General features: G+C 41.8%; 1 protein-coding gene across 2 annotated transcripts in view; it reads left to right on the forward strand.

The window, feature by feature from the left end:
• The window catches only part of LOC121540535 (chemokine-like protein TAFA-5), a 110,842-nt gene that overhangs the window by 61,272 nt on the left and 31,858 nt on the right, over positions 1 to 17,712 (forward strand). For both annotated transcript variants that reach the window (XM_041849479.1, XM_041849480.2), the window contains exon 2: positions 14,427 to 14,576. In XM_041849479.1, the coding sequence (XP_041705413.1) occupies positions 14,427 to 14,576 (150 nt within the window). The remainder of the gene's footprint in view (positions 1 to 14,426; positions 14,577 to 17,712) is intronic.

Raw genomic sequence — 17,712 nt, forward strand, 5'->3', positions numbered from 1 at the left:
GGGAAGACTGAATCTGCAATAGGTAAGCAACTTGGTTTGAAGAAATCAACTGTGGGAGCAATTATTAGGAAATGGAAGACATACAAGACCACTGATAATCTCCCTCGATCTGGGGCTCCACGTAAGATCTCACCCCATGGGGTCAAAATGATCACAAGAACGGTGAGCAAAAATCCCAGAACCACACGGGGGGACCTAGTGAATGACCTGCAGAGAGCTGGGACCAAAGTAACAACGCCTACCATCAGTAACACACTACGCCGCCAGGGACTCAAATCCTGCAGTGACAGACGTGTCCCCTGCTTAAGCCAGTACATGTCCAGGCCCGTCTGAAGTTTGCTAGAGTGCATTTGGATGATCCAGAAGAGGATTGGGAGAATGTCATATGGTCAGATGAAACCAAAATATAACTTTTTGGTAAAAACTCAACTCGTCGTGATTGGAGGACAAAGAATGCTGAGTTGCATCCAAAGAACACCATACCTACTGTGAAGCATGGGGGTGGAAACATCATGCTTTGGGGCTGTTTTCTGCAAAGGGACCAGGACGACTGATCCGTGTAAAGGAAAGAATGAATGGGGCCATGTATCGTGAGATTTTGAGTGAAAACCTCCTTCCATCAGCCAGGGCATTGAAGATGAAACGTGGCTGGGTCTTTCAGCATGACAATGATCCCAAACACAGCGCTCGGGCAACGAAGGAGTGGCTTCGTAAGAAGCATTTCAAGGTCCTGGAGTGGCCTAGCCAGTCTCCAGATCTCAACCCCATAGAAAATCTTTGGAGGGGAGTTGAAAGTCCGTGTTGCCCAGCGACAGCTCCAAAACATCATTGCTCTAGAGGAGATCTGCATGGAGGAATGGGCCAAAATACCAGCAACAGTGTGTGAAAACCTTGTGAAGACTTACAGAAAACGTTTGACCTGTGTCATTGCCAACAAAGGGTATATAACAAAGTATTGAGAAACTTTTGTTATTGACCAAATACTTATTTTCCACCATAATTTGCAAATAAATTCATTAAAAATCCTACAATGTGATTTTCTGGATTTTTTTTTCTCATTTTGTCTGTCATAGTTGACGTGTACCTATGATGAAAATTACAGGCCTCTCTCATCTTTTTAAGTGGGAGAACTTGCACAATTGGTGGCTGACTAAATACTTTTTTCCCCCACTGTACGTCTTGTGTCTGAGCCGTTGAATTGCGACTCCACTTTGTCCCTATACTGACTTTTTGCCTGTTTGATTGCCTTGCGGAGGGAATAACTACACTGTTTGTATTTTGCCATATTCCCAGTCACTTTGCAATGGTTAAATGTGGTTGTTCGCGCTTTCAGTTTTGCACGAATGCTGCCATCTATCCACGGTTTCTGGTTAGGGTAGGTTTTAATAGTCATAGTGGGTACAGCATCTCCTATACACTTCCTGATAAACTCAGTCACTGTATTAGTATATACGTCAATATTATTCTCTGAAGCTACCCGGAACATATCCCAGTCCGCGTGATCAAAACAATCTTGAAGCGTGGATTCCGATTGGTCAGACCAGCGTTGAATAGTCCTTAGCACGGGTACTTAATGTTTGAGTTTCTGCCTATAGGAAGGGAGGAGCAAAATGGAGTCGTGGTCAGATTTGCCGAAAGGAGGGCGGGGGAGGGGCTTGTATGTATCCCGGTAGTTGGAGTAGCAGTGGTCGAGTGTTTTAGCAGTGTGAGTACTACAGTCGGTGTTGATAGAACTTCAGTAGCCTTTTCCTCAAATTTGCTTTGTTAAAATCCCCAGCTACAATAAATGCAGCCTCAGGATATGTGGATTCCAGTTTGCATAAAGTCCAGTGAAGTTCTTTGAGGGCCATCGTGGTATCGGCTTGAGGGGGGATATACACGGCCGTGACTATAACCTAAGAAAATTATCTTGGGAGATAATACGGTCGGCATTTGCAGTTACACCCCCAAAATGGCTGACTTGCCTTGTGTTCAGAAAAGAAAAAAACATCTCTGACATTGGGTGCAAGAAGCATCATGACACAAGATGATAGGGTCTGGGTTTGTTTACACGCCATGGTAATAGAGATACTAACCATTATTAGAAGAACAGCAACCGACGCTGCATGATGTCAAAAGCAATTTCAACCTAATCATTATTTCCCTGTCTTGACTTGAAGGCCAAACAAAGGAACCTTCATTTGTGGCATGGCCATGTAATGCACTGCGTGATTGTTATTCCTATTTTCAATTTGGAGGAAATTAAAAAAAAAGATGGCGTTTAATGAATATCCCATATCAATGAATGTCACTTTCCCTTATTCCCTCATCCTTGAATAAATTGCATGCCAGTTGCAATTCTATCCCAACTGAATGCAATTGGAAAATATTATGATTCAGGCTATGTAGCAAGTGAAAAAGCAATATCCCCACAGAAAGCTCTCTCTCATTTCCTGCTATAATTTCATTATTTGTGATCATGAGTGGGCCTGGTTATGCCTGAGATGTTTATTCCACAATGAAGAGCATCACATGGTGTTAATTTGCTCTCATTGCTTTTGCCTTTCACCAGTTGATCACTAGTCATGATCTTCAGTTTAAAATGCAATTAGTTTAATCAGCTGTGGGATGGGGAAAAAGTGTGACCGGCCCCTGAGGACTCGAGTTGCTCTACCTGAAATAGGAGAAATGGAAGACACGTTTGGTCTCAAAGTAAGGAAAGTGTGCCTGGTTAACAATGTTTGAATTTCATGCTTAAAACAGATCTTTCTTTTGTCTCTATCTTTCTCTTTGTGAATCTGTACATTAACTTTACTTGTCTTCTTCCAGTTAAAAAGCTCTCTATAAAGTAGTATATGCACAATGCTAGATGATATGTTCAAGAATAACTCACCAAAGGCTTTCTCTGCTAGTAAATGTCAAACTGAAACACAGATTAAACAAGGAAGTGCTCTTGACAAATGGCTCTGAATTTCATATCTGTATATTCATGTACTGTATCTATCCTGCCTATCATCTATCTACCCAACTTTTATTTACAATGTCTTTTAATCATCCATCCATCCATCCATCTTCCTTCCATTCATTCATCCATCCATCCATTCATCCATCCATCCATCCATCCATCATCTATCCATCCATCTTCCATCCATCCATACATCTTCCTTCCTTCCATCCATCCATCCATCTTCCATCCATCCATCCATCTTCCATCCATCCATTCATCTATCCATCCATCCATCCATCCATCCATCCATCCATCCATCCATCCATCCAATAATCCCATCCATCTTCCATGCATTCATCCATCCATCCATCTTCCATCCATTCATCCATCTTCCATCCATCCATCTTCCATCCGTTCATCCATCCATCCATCCTCCATCCATTCATCCATCCATTAATCCATCTTCCATCCATCCAGTCATCTTCCATCATCCATCCATCCATCCATCTTCCATGCATTCATCCATCTTCCATCCATCCATCTTCCATTCATCCATCCATCTTCCATCCATTCATTCATCCATCCATCTTCCATCCATCCATCCATCCATCCATCTATCCATCCACTCATCTTCCATCCATCCATCCATCCATCCATCCATCCATCCCCATCCATCCATCCATCCATCCATCCATCCATCCATCCAATAATCCATCTTCCATGCATCCATCCATCCATCCATCCATCCATCCATCCATCCATCCATCCATCCATCCATCCATCCATCCATCTTCCATCCATTCATCCATCTATCTTCCATCCATCCATCTTCCATCTGTCTCTTCCTCCATCCACCCATGTCTGTAATGTCTACATGTTAATGGTTTTAAATGTATGTAAATTGTAAAGTATTTTTGTCTTTTTCGTAATGTCAGACCTCAAGAAGACTAGCTGTTGTCATAGCGTCAGCTATGAATAAAATAAAATCATCCATCCAACTTCCATCCATCCCTTCTTCCATCCCTTCATCCATCTATCCATCCATCCATCGGTCTTTCTAAGCAACCACAACATTAATTAGGAAACATTGTGTTTGTTAAGGTGGGGTAACATGCAGGTGTATATGTACAGCATACATTGCACTGTATTGATTGTAAAGCGGTAACACTCCATGGACCATTTGTCTACATTTTATGTTACCCACAAAATGGTTTGTGGTAAAATGTGATAAACATTACATTTTTGCTGAATAATCTCAACAGTGGCTGACTTTTATAATGATGTTCACACCATATACAGAAATGCCATCTTTGCATATTCTAACAGAGAGCAGATTACTGACTGTACATTGCACAATAATAATTGGTATTCCCAACAAAAACTATTTGGAATGAAGTGAATCTGCCCTTGCCAAACTGGAAATACATTGAAATAAAAACAGTAGAAGTTACTGACTTCAAAGTCATAATGGTCAGTCAGTAAATATACACACAAACGTTTTTGTATTAATTCCAAGTTCAATTACATTTTAGTCATTTAGCAGACGCTCTTATCCAGCGCGACTTACAGTTAGTGAGTGCATTAATTTTTTCATACTGGCCCCCTGTGGGAAATGAACCCACAACCCTGGCGTTGCAAGCGCCACGGTCTACCAACTGAGCTACACGGGGCCACACAATGCAGGGCCTTGCAGCCTTTCTTGATTTCCAGTCCTCTAAGAACTCTCTCTGAATGCCCTGTAGTAGAAAGGCCAGCCTTGTGATGGAAAGTGACCAGTGGAAATTATGAAACGATCAAGTGATGAAGAACTTGACCAGTCAAAATGACACTTAACGTCTCAACTTAAAGTTATTGTGTGAATGTTGGCTTTTTGAATTTGGTGAAAGTCCTCAATGGCGCCGCCCATTCTAAAACAGGCTTCGGGGCACTAGAGTCCTCTATGTATCTCTTTATCAGCACCCCATTGAGCGCCTCTTTTTTTCCTAGTCAGTTTCCATCCAACCTTTTTATGCTAGTAAAGTACATGTCGTAAAAAAGTTTTTAATGACAGGCCTGATGGAAACAGAAAAATTGTCGGTAAACCAAATGTTGACAAATGATGACAATATTGATATATAATAACCATGGTGTGTGGTCCTCCCTCTACGACTCGGGAAAGCATGCAGTTTATTACGCTACAGATGAAATAAGTTATGATGAACTTCACAGGGTGGTGAAAGTGCACGGTGAAGAGCTTGATGCTCCTTTCCAATAAATATCAAGGGTCTAATTCTGCTGACATGATGATCGATGCTTGGCTGCTGTTTGACAAATACAAATAATACAATTAAGTTATTTTTATGTGCACTATGTCACCACGCACATCCTAACCCTTTTATCCTAACCCAATTCAATTTGATGGAAACACATCTCTGGCGGGAAAATGTGCATATTGCTTTTATGCGGTTTTAGAATATTCACATTAAAATCTGTCACCAATTGGATTGAAACCTAGCTATTGTCTGTTGGCTCTATTTCTGTGCAACATGCTAGATATGGAGGTGTGAAAGACAGCAATGAACTGGAGGTGGTGAGCAGATAGAGCAGGGGAGAGATCGGCAGATAGAAGGAACGCTACTGCCATTCTCTGTGGTTACCATGGGATACCCATTACTAAGTTTCCTTTTTGGCCCTTCGACCGACGCGTCATACATCATCTACATGTTGTCAGAATGAATGACTGCAAATAACTACCTTTCTCTTGGGCTTCAACTGGTGCTGAACCAGGCATTTTCTTCAACATGTGATCCAATAAGTAAAAAGCTCTGTTTGTGGCATTCAGAATGGGGTAGAGAGCTTGGTATTTACAATAGTGTTTCCCAAATGGTCTGTTGAGGCAAATTCCTTTTGGATGGTAGCTTAAGACATGTTCTTGTTAGTAGGGACAAAGGTCTGGTTGACCTGGTGGGTCACAATACATTTTCAAAAGCTTTACAAGGATCACAGTATGTTTATGTCAAAAGTAAAGACCTTTGTCTGTCAATGTTAGTACTTTATTGAAACCATCTAGGTAGATGGAGCGTTTCCATAGTTTGATGACACATCTTTCATGTTTACCTTTAACCATGCACAGAAGCTACATTCCACTCGAATGAAAAATAATGTTTGACCTCAATGTCACACGTTAGCCCCTTTCTTCATGGAAAGAAGCCTTCACACTTCTGAAGTAGCTCTGTTATCTCCATGTGAGCAGTGAGGGGGGTGATAACCATTATCAGACTCTCTTTCACTGGCTGCCTGAGCAGCGAGAATACCAGTGATGAGATATATTAGCTCCCATATAGCCCTGAGGCTGGGGAATCACAATGTGGCCCAGTGATTGGAGTGGCCCAGTGATTGGAGTGGCTCAGAGTCATATCTTTATACAGGCTGTCAAACGCAATTACAAGGTTAGTTAATGTTATGGCTAGACAGACACACGCACTGCAGATTCCGACATGCTTTTGGGGTTCGTATTGGAGGAATTATTGTGAAAGCCAGGAAGACTGCCCTCTCCTATTTTGTGGCACTTTTGCTGTGGACTCATCTTGCTAATTTATCCTACAATGTGTTTTTCTATAGTGCATTTTGCTCTAAATGTGATTTGAAAGCTGACATCTCTTTTTAAATGTGTCTTGGAATAGCGATCAGTGTTGGCTATAGACCCTAGTAGTAGCAATGGAGCTTTAGTGTAGTCTATCCACCAAGCAGGGTGACATTTATTGTCATGAGTCTTGTCTTGGAGGCAGAATTGAGTGATTTCCCTGTATATAGGCCAGCTGCAAAGTCAAAATTGGCTATATTGTAAAAATGTATAAAAACAATGTTCATTTTTGGTCTTAATTTATGGTTAGGGTTACAGTTAGGTTTAAAATCAGATTTTATGACTTTGTGGCTGTGCCAGCTAGTGACCACTCTGCAGAGCTGCCTCCAGAACAAGATTCATGCTGAGCCTCAGCAGATGTCCACATCTCCTTCTTTAAAACATCTACTCAACCAAACATGAGCCAGTGCACTGCATTACAATATGTCATTTGGACAGGAACATTAACATTGCATATCTTTGGCCTTTTCACTAGGAGTGAAACCTAGTAGCAAAGAACTGAAGTACTCTCCATTGCCAAGTAAATCACATCTCTCTTTTTTACAGAGACATGCAACAAATTTGATGATTTATTTTATTTTATAAACAAATCCTGATTTTTTTGTTTGATTCATCTCAAAGGACAAGCTACTTAGTCTCCTAAATCATCATGAATGTATACAAGCTTGGTGTCCTTGCTGTCTTCAACTCCTAGATGTGTATGTACTTGCACACGAACAAGTGTATATGTGGGCACATATCCTTTGGAACAGACATATTTTCTGATACTGTACTGTGTTAATTTTTTCAATCCACTCCTGTGGGACGGGTATCAATGTCAGTGCTGCCTTTTGGCTGTGGTAAGCCACGGATGGGTGCCAAAATGATCTGGCAAGGGGACAGACAACCAGCAGACTCCCTCCACAGTATACCCAGGCCTCCAAGGGGTCACCACGGAAACGTTCTCTTCTAAGCAGCCCTCTCTATATCCCATCAGCCAAAACAGGGAGGTCAGTTTGGTTTTTAAGCTTGATGAACTTGTTGTTTATGTGTTCCTGTAGCATCCATGTTGGATTGTTGCATTCCATCTCCCTGATTGTTGTTGTGTCAGACGAGGCTATTATTAGCATGTAGATTCTGTCTGTACCTCCATTTCATATCATTGTCCTTGACTATTTCAGTAAGCACTTTACATTAGATCAGAAATAAATTAGCTCCCTATCAAGGAAATATAATGTTTGAATGGGTAGCATTCGTCCTTTAACAGTAAGACGGCTTTTCACACTGACTCGTCTTTGTTGTAAAAGAGGGGTTTTGAATAACATGACATTGTCAGGGGCAAAAGCCTCTTCTGGATGACACAGTTGTCAGTTTGACAGCCATAAAAACGAAGGACTAACTGAAGTGGAGAGTGGTGGTTGATGTAGCAAGCAGTTGCACTGTCACTCGGTACGTACACACACCCAAGACACGTTTATCTTGTCAATGCTGCCGTTGTCGCCCATCACGATTTAGGGGTACTTAGTAGGGCTCAGCCTTATCACTAAAAGACGTTTGGGTGGATTAGTGTCTGTTTGATAAGCTAAATGGATGAGGCTAATTTTTCCTTCCAAACAACATGGTCCTTGATTTCTACTTCTACTTAAGAACAAAACCAGCTTTTTGTTTCCCGTAGAAGAGAGTCAACAACTGAGTGTTTGCCATATTTAATAAGGAATAATTTTGCTTCTTAAGTACATAAACTGTACAATAGGGACATATTAAGGGCTTGGATTGGGTAAGCATCTCTTTTCACCAATGCCATGAGAGAAATAATACATGTTGAACATCTTACATGTTTGAAATAAGACGTCCTAAGCAATTTTTTTAAAGTGCCTATTCAAGGTCAGAGTTTTGCTCACCAAATGATGTTGAAATGCTCTGCATATGAAATTATTATGCAGTACTGCGCTTTGGTATCTTACTGCTTTGCACTGTGATTTTCCTATCCAGAGTTATTTTTGCTATCCTATGTCGGAGCACCTTTGATCAAGCATTTTCTGAGGGTAGAAAGAAGTCAGGGATTGAGATCAGGGAAAAGGAATCGAACCCTGAGAGGAAAGAAAAGACAGGGAAAGTCACACAGGGGGAGATAGTACTAAGACAAGGTGTGGAAAGTTACAGAGGAATGGATCAGAGAAAAAGAGGGAAAGAGAGAGGATGTGTGTGAGAATATTTACCATACAGCTGATCCACAGCACCATGTCTGAGGCTGAATGAATGGATGAAGGCGAGAGGGGAGAGATTAAAGCCTACGCGTTGGGAAGTCTGCATTCAGTCACTGCAGTGACCGCGGGTGCCCTCTCGCATGCTGATGAACTCCTATGAATGGCCCCATGGACTCTCCCTACTCCAATTTCTACCAGGCCCCAACAATTATGGCCTATATGCAGCAAAGGACCACAGACAAACGGCAGTGTTTCTCTGCAGCGAGACCAGAGGGGTATACTACGTACCTGGTTTGAGGAGTTACCGAGGTAACTTTGGTCAACTCTTGAGTTCAAGTCAGGATAACCGGTATCACACAAAAGTGGCTTATCTGTTAGCCAGATTAATTTCTATGGCAACGAATGCTTCAGAACTATCCTGCTCTGGAGCAGGCTAACTCAGAGTTAACTCAATTTATCCTAAATGAAGTGTCTGAGCCACGAGTTGAGGACCAGTTAAATCAGATTCCCTCCCTCTCGCAAATATTCTGTCATCATCCCCTTCATTTGAGGAGACAACCAATTTAAAATATTTTATTAATCAAATGTATTTTTTAAAACAAAAATACATTAAAATACATATCACAATACATATTTTGTAGTGACAGGATGCATTTTAAAGTTCACGTACAGTAAAACGTTTAAATGACATTATAAAAATATTTTATCGATAGGAGTGGGGAAAAAGGTGCTGTGTTCATTGATAAGCACACTAAAGCACGTCAAAGACGGCATTAACTATACGTAGTAAAAGAAAGACGGCACTTCTAAAAGCCTATTTCACATCACAGGCTGCTGAATTTACAAGATAACTTTAATTTCATGTTGATTTTGGCTAAAATGTTAATGTGGCACTGACTCGCTCATTGATTGATGTTTCAGCATTGTCTCAATGAAGAGTTCGGAGTTCGACTAGCCACGTGCAACATGCACGATCAGTTACAAGCCTGTTAGAGTTAGCGGCAGACGGACGAGCAATATCCACCATTGTGGTACGGATGAAGCCTGTCCTGGAATGTGAAACTAACTGAAGCTAGCACATTTTTTTAAAGCCTGGGTACATCTAACTACGTACAGTATATCGTATACCCCTCAGGGTTCCCCAGGGTCCAAATAAGGTGGTGGAAAAAAGACAACAACATTTCTGGTTTCTCATGGAGGGGGATGGGGAAGTGTGTAACGAGGGGGAAAATATTCAGTATTTAGACCCTGTGGAGTATAAGCGGATCTCGTAGGGGTTTTGAATACATTCCATTAAAACACAGCACTTTGCATAAAGATGAGGGTTCACTTATCGTTCTTCATCTTCCCTCTTTAATGGTGTTTCTAGCAGTTTCTTGACATGGAAACATAATAGGCCAAACGAGAGAAAAATAATTACTGCACATAATGTGGAAAAATAGCAGATTTTCCCGTGACAAAAGATAAATATCTAAGGTCATGCAGTACAACAAGCCACCTTGGTTCTAATGGAAAATGTACTTGATATGTAATTAAAAGGTACAGCTTGGGCCTTATGGGTTAGCTGCACACTCACCTACACAACTTCTGAACAATGGTAGCATACCAAGACTTACGACATGGGCGTTTAGAAATGTTTTATGTCAAAAGGCTGCAAAGTTATTAAGAAGGTAACATTGGAAGAGAGTGAACATTGAAATAACGTTGAGAGTTATTTGGACGAGGTGAAAGGGAGAGGAGAGAGAATCAAATCACCTCTTGAAAATCTTCCAATAATCACTGAAGTGCTCAAGCAACTCATCTGCCTGAAATAGATTATATTAAAAGTTTCAGTTTTCTGATGAGAACAGTTGCAACAAGGCTCATCCAGACAAAGGTTTTCTTTGGCAGCTCTGACAGAGGTGTAATATGTATTCACTGTTGTAAATGTAGGCTGAATTATGATGGGTTGAATTATGACGAGTACTAAACTCTGCCTTGGATTCAGCAGAATGGTTGATGGTCAGTGCTATCCGGGATCCTTGGGACGTCCCTACCCTAACCTTAACTCCTACCTTTACCCTAACCTTAACCATAACCCTTACCTAACCTTAACCCTTACATTTTACATTTCAACTTCAATGGGTAAGGACCTCGCAAGGATTCCGGATAGCTCAGACCAATGGTTGACGAGGCAAACGAAGACAGGGGAAGTATTTTGGATGAACACCAACAGGAAGTTTATCTGTTGGGTTTTGGGATTCATATGATTACAGTATGTACAACTTGTTATTGACATTATGCACCATTGTGGACATACGCAGTAGTGAATGAAGCATTATTTAACATTGGACTTGTGACTGGCTATGACCTACAGTACGCGATGATAAAATAAATGTCCTTTGTGTTTAACAATGTTTGTTGAGGTGAGCACTCTCACATCCATTCAAGCTCAGCAGGCGCAGGACAGAAAATAGACAGCAACAATGGAAAACAGATTGAAGCATGGAATGTTTAGAATGACATACTTTTCCCTGTAGCTGAATCGCAGTGTGCCGTATCTTACTTTCAGTAGCCTCTTTTGAGAATGTTCTACCTCTGGAAAGCAAGCATGTGATAGATGGTGATATGATCATTCACAAATAAATGTAAGGCACTCATTAGATCTAAGGTGACCATGATGTGATAGGGAATGTTGAGCAATATTGAATCCAGTTAATCCAGAAGGTTTTCTATTCATATAAATGTGAAGAAGATAATGGCCTTTTGTTGTCTATGATTTAGCAGATGAATAAGGTAGAGTTAAAATGGGAGCAGTATTTTACTCAACTCTTCCTCACAAAGAATATGTCACAGACCTAACAAGAGATAGCTTACAAAAGTATGTTTGCTTTACCTCAACTTGAACAGCGAAGGACAAACCAACCCCTTTTTTTAGATAGGCGTACTGTGATACTAAAGGAAAGAATCTGCTGGGAAAAATGTTTGATTTTATTGCTGAAGATTGTTTCTTGGCATGCTTGAAAAGGAGAAACATTATGCAGAATAAAACGTTTTCACAGACAAGATGCCATGTCCATTTTGGAGTTTCATTTCCAGTCAGCAAATCAATCCAAATGAGAACGAAAGCTGAGCAAGGCAGGGAATGTACAAAAACCCAGAAAGCGCTTGAGTGAGATGTCAATAATCATATTGATGATGTAGTTATACAGTAGAGACTGCTAATCCGTCTCCATCTTTTAGCTTTTGCTGGAGCGTTTATTTACCCCCTCTGCACATACATCTTCATCTAGCCATCATTAATGTGACAGGCCTATTTTATGGCAGCATAATGTATATTTATGGCAGACTTGGACCTTCGCTTTCTCTCCTTAAAGCTACCTACTGTACAGGTAGGGCCAATTCTAACGGGGTCAGTAATATCCGGGATCCTTGGGACGTCCCTACCCTAACCTTAACCCTAACCATAACTTTTACCCAACCCTAACCTTAACCCTTACCTTTACCATTTTATATTTCAACTTCAATGGGGTAGGGACATCCCAAGGATACCGGATAGCATGGACCATTCTATCGGGTTAACGTTCATGCCTCGCTTGTCATGAGTGATGGGACTCCATCTATCTTTCAGGTGGAATATGAGGTACATGTGGAGCACGGCGGATTGTTCCTTATGTCCCGGGGCATGTCTAACAGTATGTAGGAACGTGGGATTGGATTGTGACCTTCACTGTTTCTCCGGGCCTATGGATATAGCTCAAGTGGCCCAATGGTTGTGCATTGACAGTGCACTGTTGTGTATACAGTATAACATATGACAGTGATTTCTTCAATGCTATAGTTACTGTACTGATGGAGTGAATCTGCATATACCAGTGAATCTGCATATTCAGTTATTTCAATCTAAATGTAATACAACTACAAAGTAACTGATCTATAAGGAATATGGCACTAACAGGTGTGGAATAAGTCAAGTGTAATGTTTCAGAACTGTCATGCCTTATCAAAGGGTGTGACCTGCATTACTATGGAAATAATTGGATGGAGGGCAGGAAGTCTAATTCAAATGTATTAATATCCTAGTATTTATCCTGACATTAATATTACTCACAAACATTTTAGTCTTTTAGCAGATGCTCTTATCCAGAGCAACTTATAGGTGCAATTAGGGTTAAGTGATTTGCTCAAGGACACATAGACAGTTTTCTCACCTAGTCAGCTCGGGGATTCAAACCAGTGACCTTCCAGTTACTGACGCAACGTTCTTACCCACTAGGCTACCCGCTGCGGTTACACCAGAGAGCAGATGTGTTGTGCTTCTCCCCATCGCTGTTTTAACTGGGAACCCTGTGAGAGGCTGGAACATTTCTCTCTGAATCACTATCCGACAGCCCACCATTACTCTGGATGTGTCCCTGCAGTAAACTTAATTAACTCCCCAGAACCTCTACACTGTGACTTGGGGCCAGATTAAATCACCACACAACGCTGCTTGCAAATTACAACCGCTGACTCTGAGAGCCCACTGAGTCCCTATGGAGAAGACCCCAGGGCTAGTCCAATCACACAGGTTAATCTCCAATCAGGAGCTAGGTCAAAAGGTCCCAGGACTTAGATACATCAACAACTCTGGTGTCCAACCAAACCACTGTCCCACCTCATCCATTCACTGAGGAAGGGAAATGAACACTGAAATATGACTGGGAGGTATACGTGGATAAGGAGACCTCTAGAGACCGTTTTATCACATGTGTGATGGTGTCAAAGCACAGGAGGTTGGTGACACCTTAATTGGGAAGGACAGGCTCCTGGTAATGGCTGGAGCAGAATATGTGGAATTGTATCAAATACATTTACATTTTAGTCATTTAGCAGACGCTCTTATCCAGAGCGACTTACAGTTAGTGAATACATTTTTTTTATTTTTTATACTGGCCCCCCGTGGGAATCGAACCCACAACCCTGGCATTGCAAACGCCATGCTCTATCAACTGAGCTACATCCCTGCCGGCCATTCCCTCCCCTACACTGGGCCAATTGTGCGCCGCCCATGAGTCTCCCGGTCGCGGCCGGCTGCGACAGAGCCTGGATTCGAACCATAAAATTCGTCATAGCCTTGTATAAAATGCATTATGAAAGGAAATTGTGCAATGTGGGCTCCACAAAATATGAACTGCATTATGAAGAACATTGTGTAGGCATAGGCCCACACGAAAAAAGGGACTTTCTGACTACAAGTGCACCAGTATCCCAAAGTATTAAGCGAAAACAAGCATAGAAAACAGTATTGGCAGTAATCTAGTGGCACAGTTAGCACTGCGATGCAGTGCCTTAGACCACTGCGCCACTCAGGAGATCAAACACATGGTTTGATGCCATTCCATTTACTCCGTTCCAGCATTATTATGAGCCGTCCTCCACTAAGCAGCCTCCAATGTGTCAGAGATGATGTTAGCCTATAGGATGTGAGGGGAATGGTAATGGAGAAGGACACTGGTCCTTTGTGATTGGTTATGATTGGTGGTGAATGATTGATTGATCAATGTTCTAGTTTTGCTAAATGTATCCATTCAATGGGACCTTTCACCACAATGTGTCTAAGCACTGGAAGTGCAGTATGTCCCTCTAAATGGTCATTCTGCCATGTGGAATAGCGTTCACTTCCCCTTGTTATCTGTCTGACATCATTTCCTCTTCTTCTTCCTATCTTCAGGTCAGTTGGCAGCGGGTACGTGTGAGATTGTCACTCTGGACCGGGACAGCAGTCAGCCGCGGCGGACCATAGCACGACAGACGGCGAGGTGTGCCTGCAAGAAGGGACAGATTGCCGGCACCACAAGAGCCAGACCGGCTTGTGTAGACGGTAAGAGCCAAGAGCCACCTCCATCCTTCACTTTCAGAGAGAGCCCCCCAAGCAGAGGGATTGAGAGGGGCTTAGAAAGCTCCCCTCGAGGGCCTCTTTGGGCCACCACCCCCTGTGTATCCCCAGGACCATTTCTGATGTTGTGGATTACTCCGTTATCTCTGTTGAGGTGGTTTAGGCATCTCGTATGGGAATGGAATGTTGCATTGCATTTCATCACCTGCTGTTCTTGACCTGGTTGCTGTCTGGGGAGGATTGGAAAGCAGCTACTGGCTGCACAGAGAATTGTCTCTCTCTGTGGGGATTCCATTGAGCTTATATTACTTTGGACGTTCTATCAAGTTACAATACCTTCTCTCCCTTTGTGCAAAGATGATTAACAAAAGCCCTCCTGGATCAAAACTTCTCAACTTATTAGGGGTGTAACGATTCGTTTTAACAACGATTCGATTTGTATCACGATTCGTGGTTGTCGATACGATTCAAGGGCGATATTGGTTCATTTAGAACGATACGATCCGAAACGATTCAGTGACTTGAAATCGATTCAGTAACCTTTTAGCCAAAAATTCAACCAGTGTGACTGAAATAAATACCTGGATACTGGACAGTGCAGGTGAAGTTTCCTAGATTCCTTTTTCTTGTAAGGACTGCAATGGTGGCTTGATAATTTCTCGCTCGTCGGCTTCTCCTCTGTCGTCCGCCATGCTATGTTTTGTTGTCTTTGCGCTTTTGCGCTGCTGCTGGCGCGGGGCGATGACGTCACGGATAGGCAGACTGAATCGAGTAATGTTTAAAGCCTTTATCATTAAAAGTGCTAAGAAAAAACATCCATATAAAGTCTGACGTGCTTAAATCCAATGGGTTATTTCCTAGTATCGATACAATCGATTTATTACATTTTAAAACGATGTTAGATTGATATATGTTGTCCAAAAGGCCAACTCGCCGAGCACAGATCGATGTAGTTGGATCATAGGAATATAAATCGATACATCGATGTAGTAGATGGATCGTTACACCCCTACAACTTATAATGGCTGAAATTGGCATTTTGCACTAGTTGTGACAGAAATGTGTATCCTTTCTATAATGTTGCCTAGCACCAAAGTGACTATTTTAGGCACCCTCAACTTTGTTTTGTCATTTTGAGAATGCTGCTGGTCGCTGTGACCTGTTTTTCCAGATTTAGTGTTGACAACTTGCCTTTGACACTCTTCCTGCAGCTGTTGTTGCTATGATACCGCTCTACCTAAGTGAAATGCATAACACAACATCCTAATGACAAGTTTAACACCTGAGGTGTCTCGTGGTTGTCGTTGCTCTTAAAAATATGTCGGCATACAACTTCAGTGACCTTTACTTACATAGAGCATGCCGTATCTTTGCAGGCTTGGTATTTATGTCAGGTCGCATCTTAGCTTGGCCACTCACTTTCTTTTGTTGTTTGTTCCAGAAATAAACATTGGTGAACGAACCATAGAGCAGGGTTTACTCCATCAGAGTGAAAAAAACAAATGAGATTTCAATCATTTTGAATCTTCCCCTCAGTCCTCAAGGTCCCCAAGCAGCAGTACCACGTGCTCTAAATGATTTAGTCCTCTATCCCCATTCCTTTGTTCCACAGAGGTCACATTTCTAACAGGATCATCCATATATCCATCACATCTTAAGCCCTCTGCTCCAGCCAAACTGCAAGGATGTGGGCAAAAATATCTCAAAAGTCAACAAAATCAGTAATCCTCCATGCAGTGTTGTCTTTGGCTCAGAAGGAGTTGGATTATATTTACAAAGGCACAATCAGAGTTTAGATTGCCTCTGCCTTTGTGGAAATGTTGCCATGTAATGATTTCACCTGTGACTTTGATCTCTTTCAAAGACCCTCAAGCCCTTTTTCTAATCACACAAGGAACAGCTGCCATTTGCCGTCACAAATTACTCTCAAAGAAATATTGTGTGAAACATTCCTTCAGCGTGTGAGTTCATATGAAATAGAGACTTCAACAGAATCAACAAAAGCAGGAGTTGGTAGCCATTGTTGTTTATATAGCCTTCGCTTCTCTGCCATTTCCTGCTATCCGGCCCCCTTTCAACATCTCCCTGAAGTGACAGGGTGCCTGGTATTGATTTCAGTTAAAGAGAGAGTGAGAGATGAAAAGGTGCTGTTGTCAGGGTTGAGGTACTGTTGCCACCAGGTAGATTAGTGGCATTGTTGAAGTCTGCGCTGGATCTAATGATATCACTCCAGTAGACCAGGAGAATGACTTACGGGGCAAGGTACAGTTCATCTTAACTGGAGACCCATTACTCTTTCCGATTGTGATTATAAAATAAGTTACACCTGAGACCTTTCAATGTGGACAAAAGGTCACCAAAGGGGCAGATTTGTGTGCTGTGGCTTTGCTGTTGACTCTTTTCAATTGATCGCCGGTGTCTTCGAGAGAACAAAGGAGGTACCTTACATGTAGTTTCTCAATTTAAGATTATATTCTTTACTGCCTTTCAAAAGGCCTAGAGGCCAAAAAAACATCCACTGAAAAAGTTGCCTCCTTTTCAACATGTTTCAATGGCGTTTTTCTGCTAGTGATGTAGAGCATCATACCATCAAAACTGTATAATGACGAGATGCTCATTTCTCCGCCCTAACAATGGGAGTCGTTGTCCCAAAGGTGGGAAGGCAGGCGGTCTGCTTATCAGTCTGCTTATCACTGTATTCCCGCATGGACCGATTTTGACGTGAGTGGACCCTCTCGCTTCGCCTCTTCCTCTCAGATCATACTGAAAGCATCAAGAATCATCAACCTGTCCAAGAGCAGTTGCTGAAGGAAAGATGTAGACTGACGGTAATGGAGAACTGTGTTTTCCAGTGACTGCTGTTCCAATTCAGTATAATTTGAAATGGGATACAAGCCATTCTGAGCAGTCTGAGCTTACTGCTTTCCGTGATCATATTATGTTCTACCTACGTAATTGTGATCCCCTTTTGATCCATGTTATGTTGTTATGAACATTATGGACATTGAAAGTTTCATTTGGGAGAAGAGTAATTGCAACTGACCAAAAAGTTCAGCTGTAAAGATGACAGAGGTTCAAAATATGACTGCAAAGTTTCTCTAAAGTCTCTCATACAATTCTA

The sequence above is a fragment of the Coregonus clupeaformis genome, chromosome 26, assembly GCF_020615455.1.
Source record: "Coregonus clupeaformis isolate EN_2021a chromosome 26, ASM2061545v1, whole genome shotgun sequence".
In the NCBI taxonomy this organism is placed as follows: domain Eukaryota; kingdom Metazoa; phylum Chordata; class Actinopteri; order Salmoniformes; family Salmonidae; genus Coregonus; species Coregonus clupeaformis.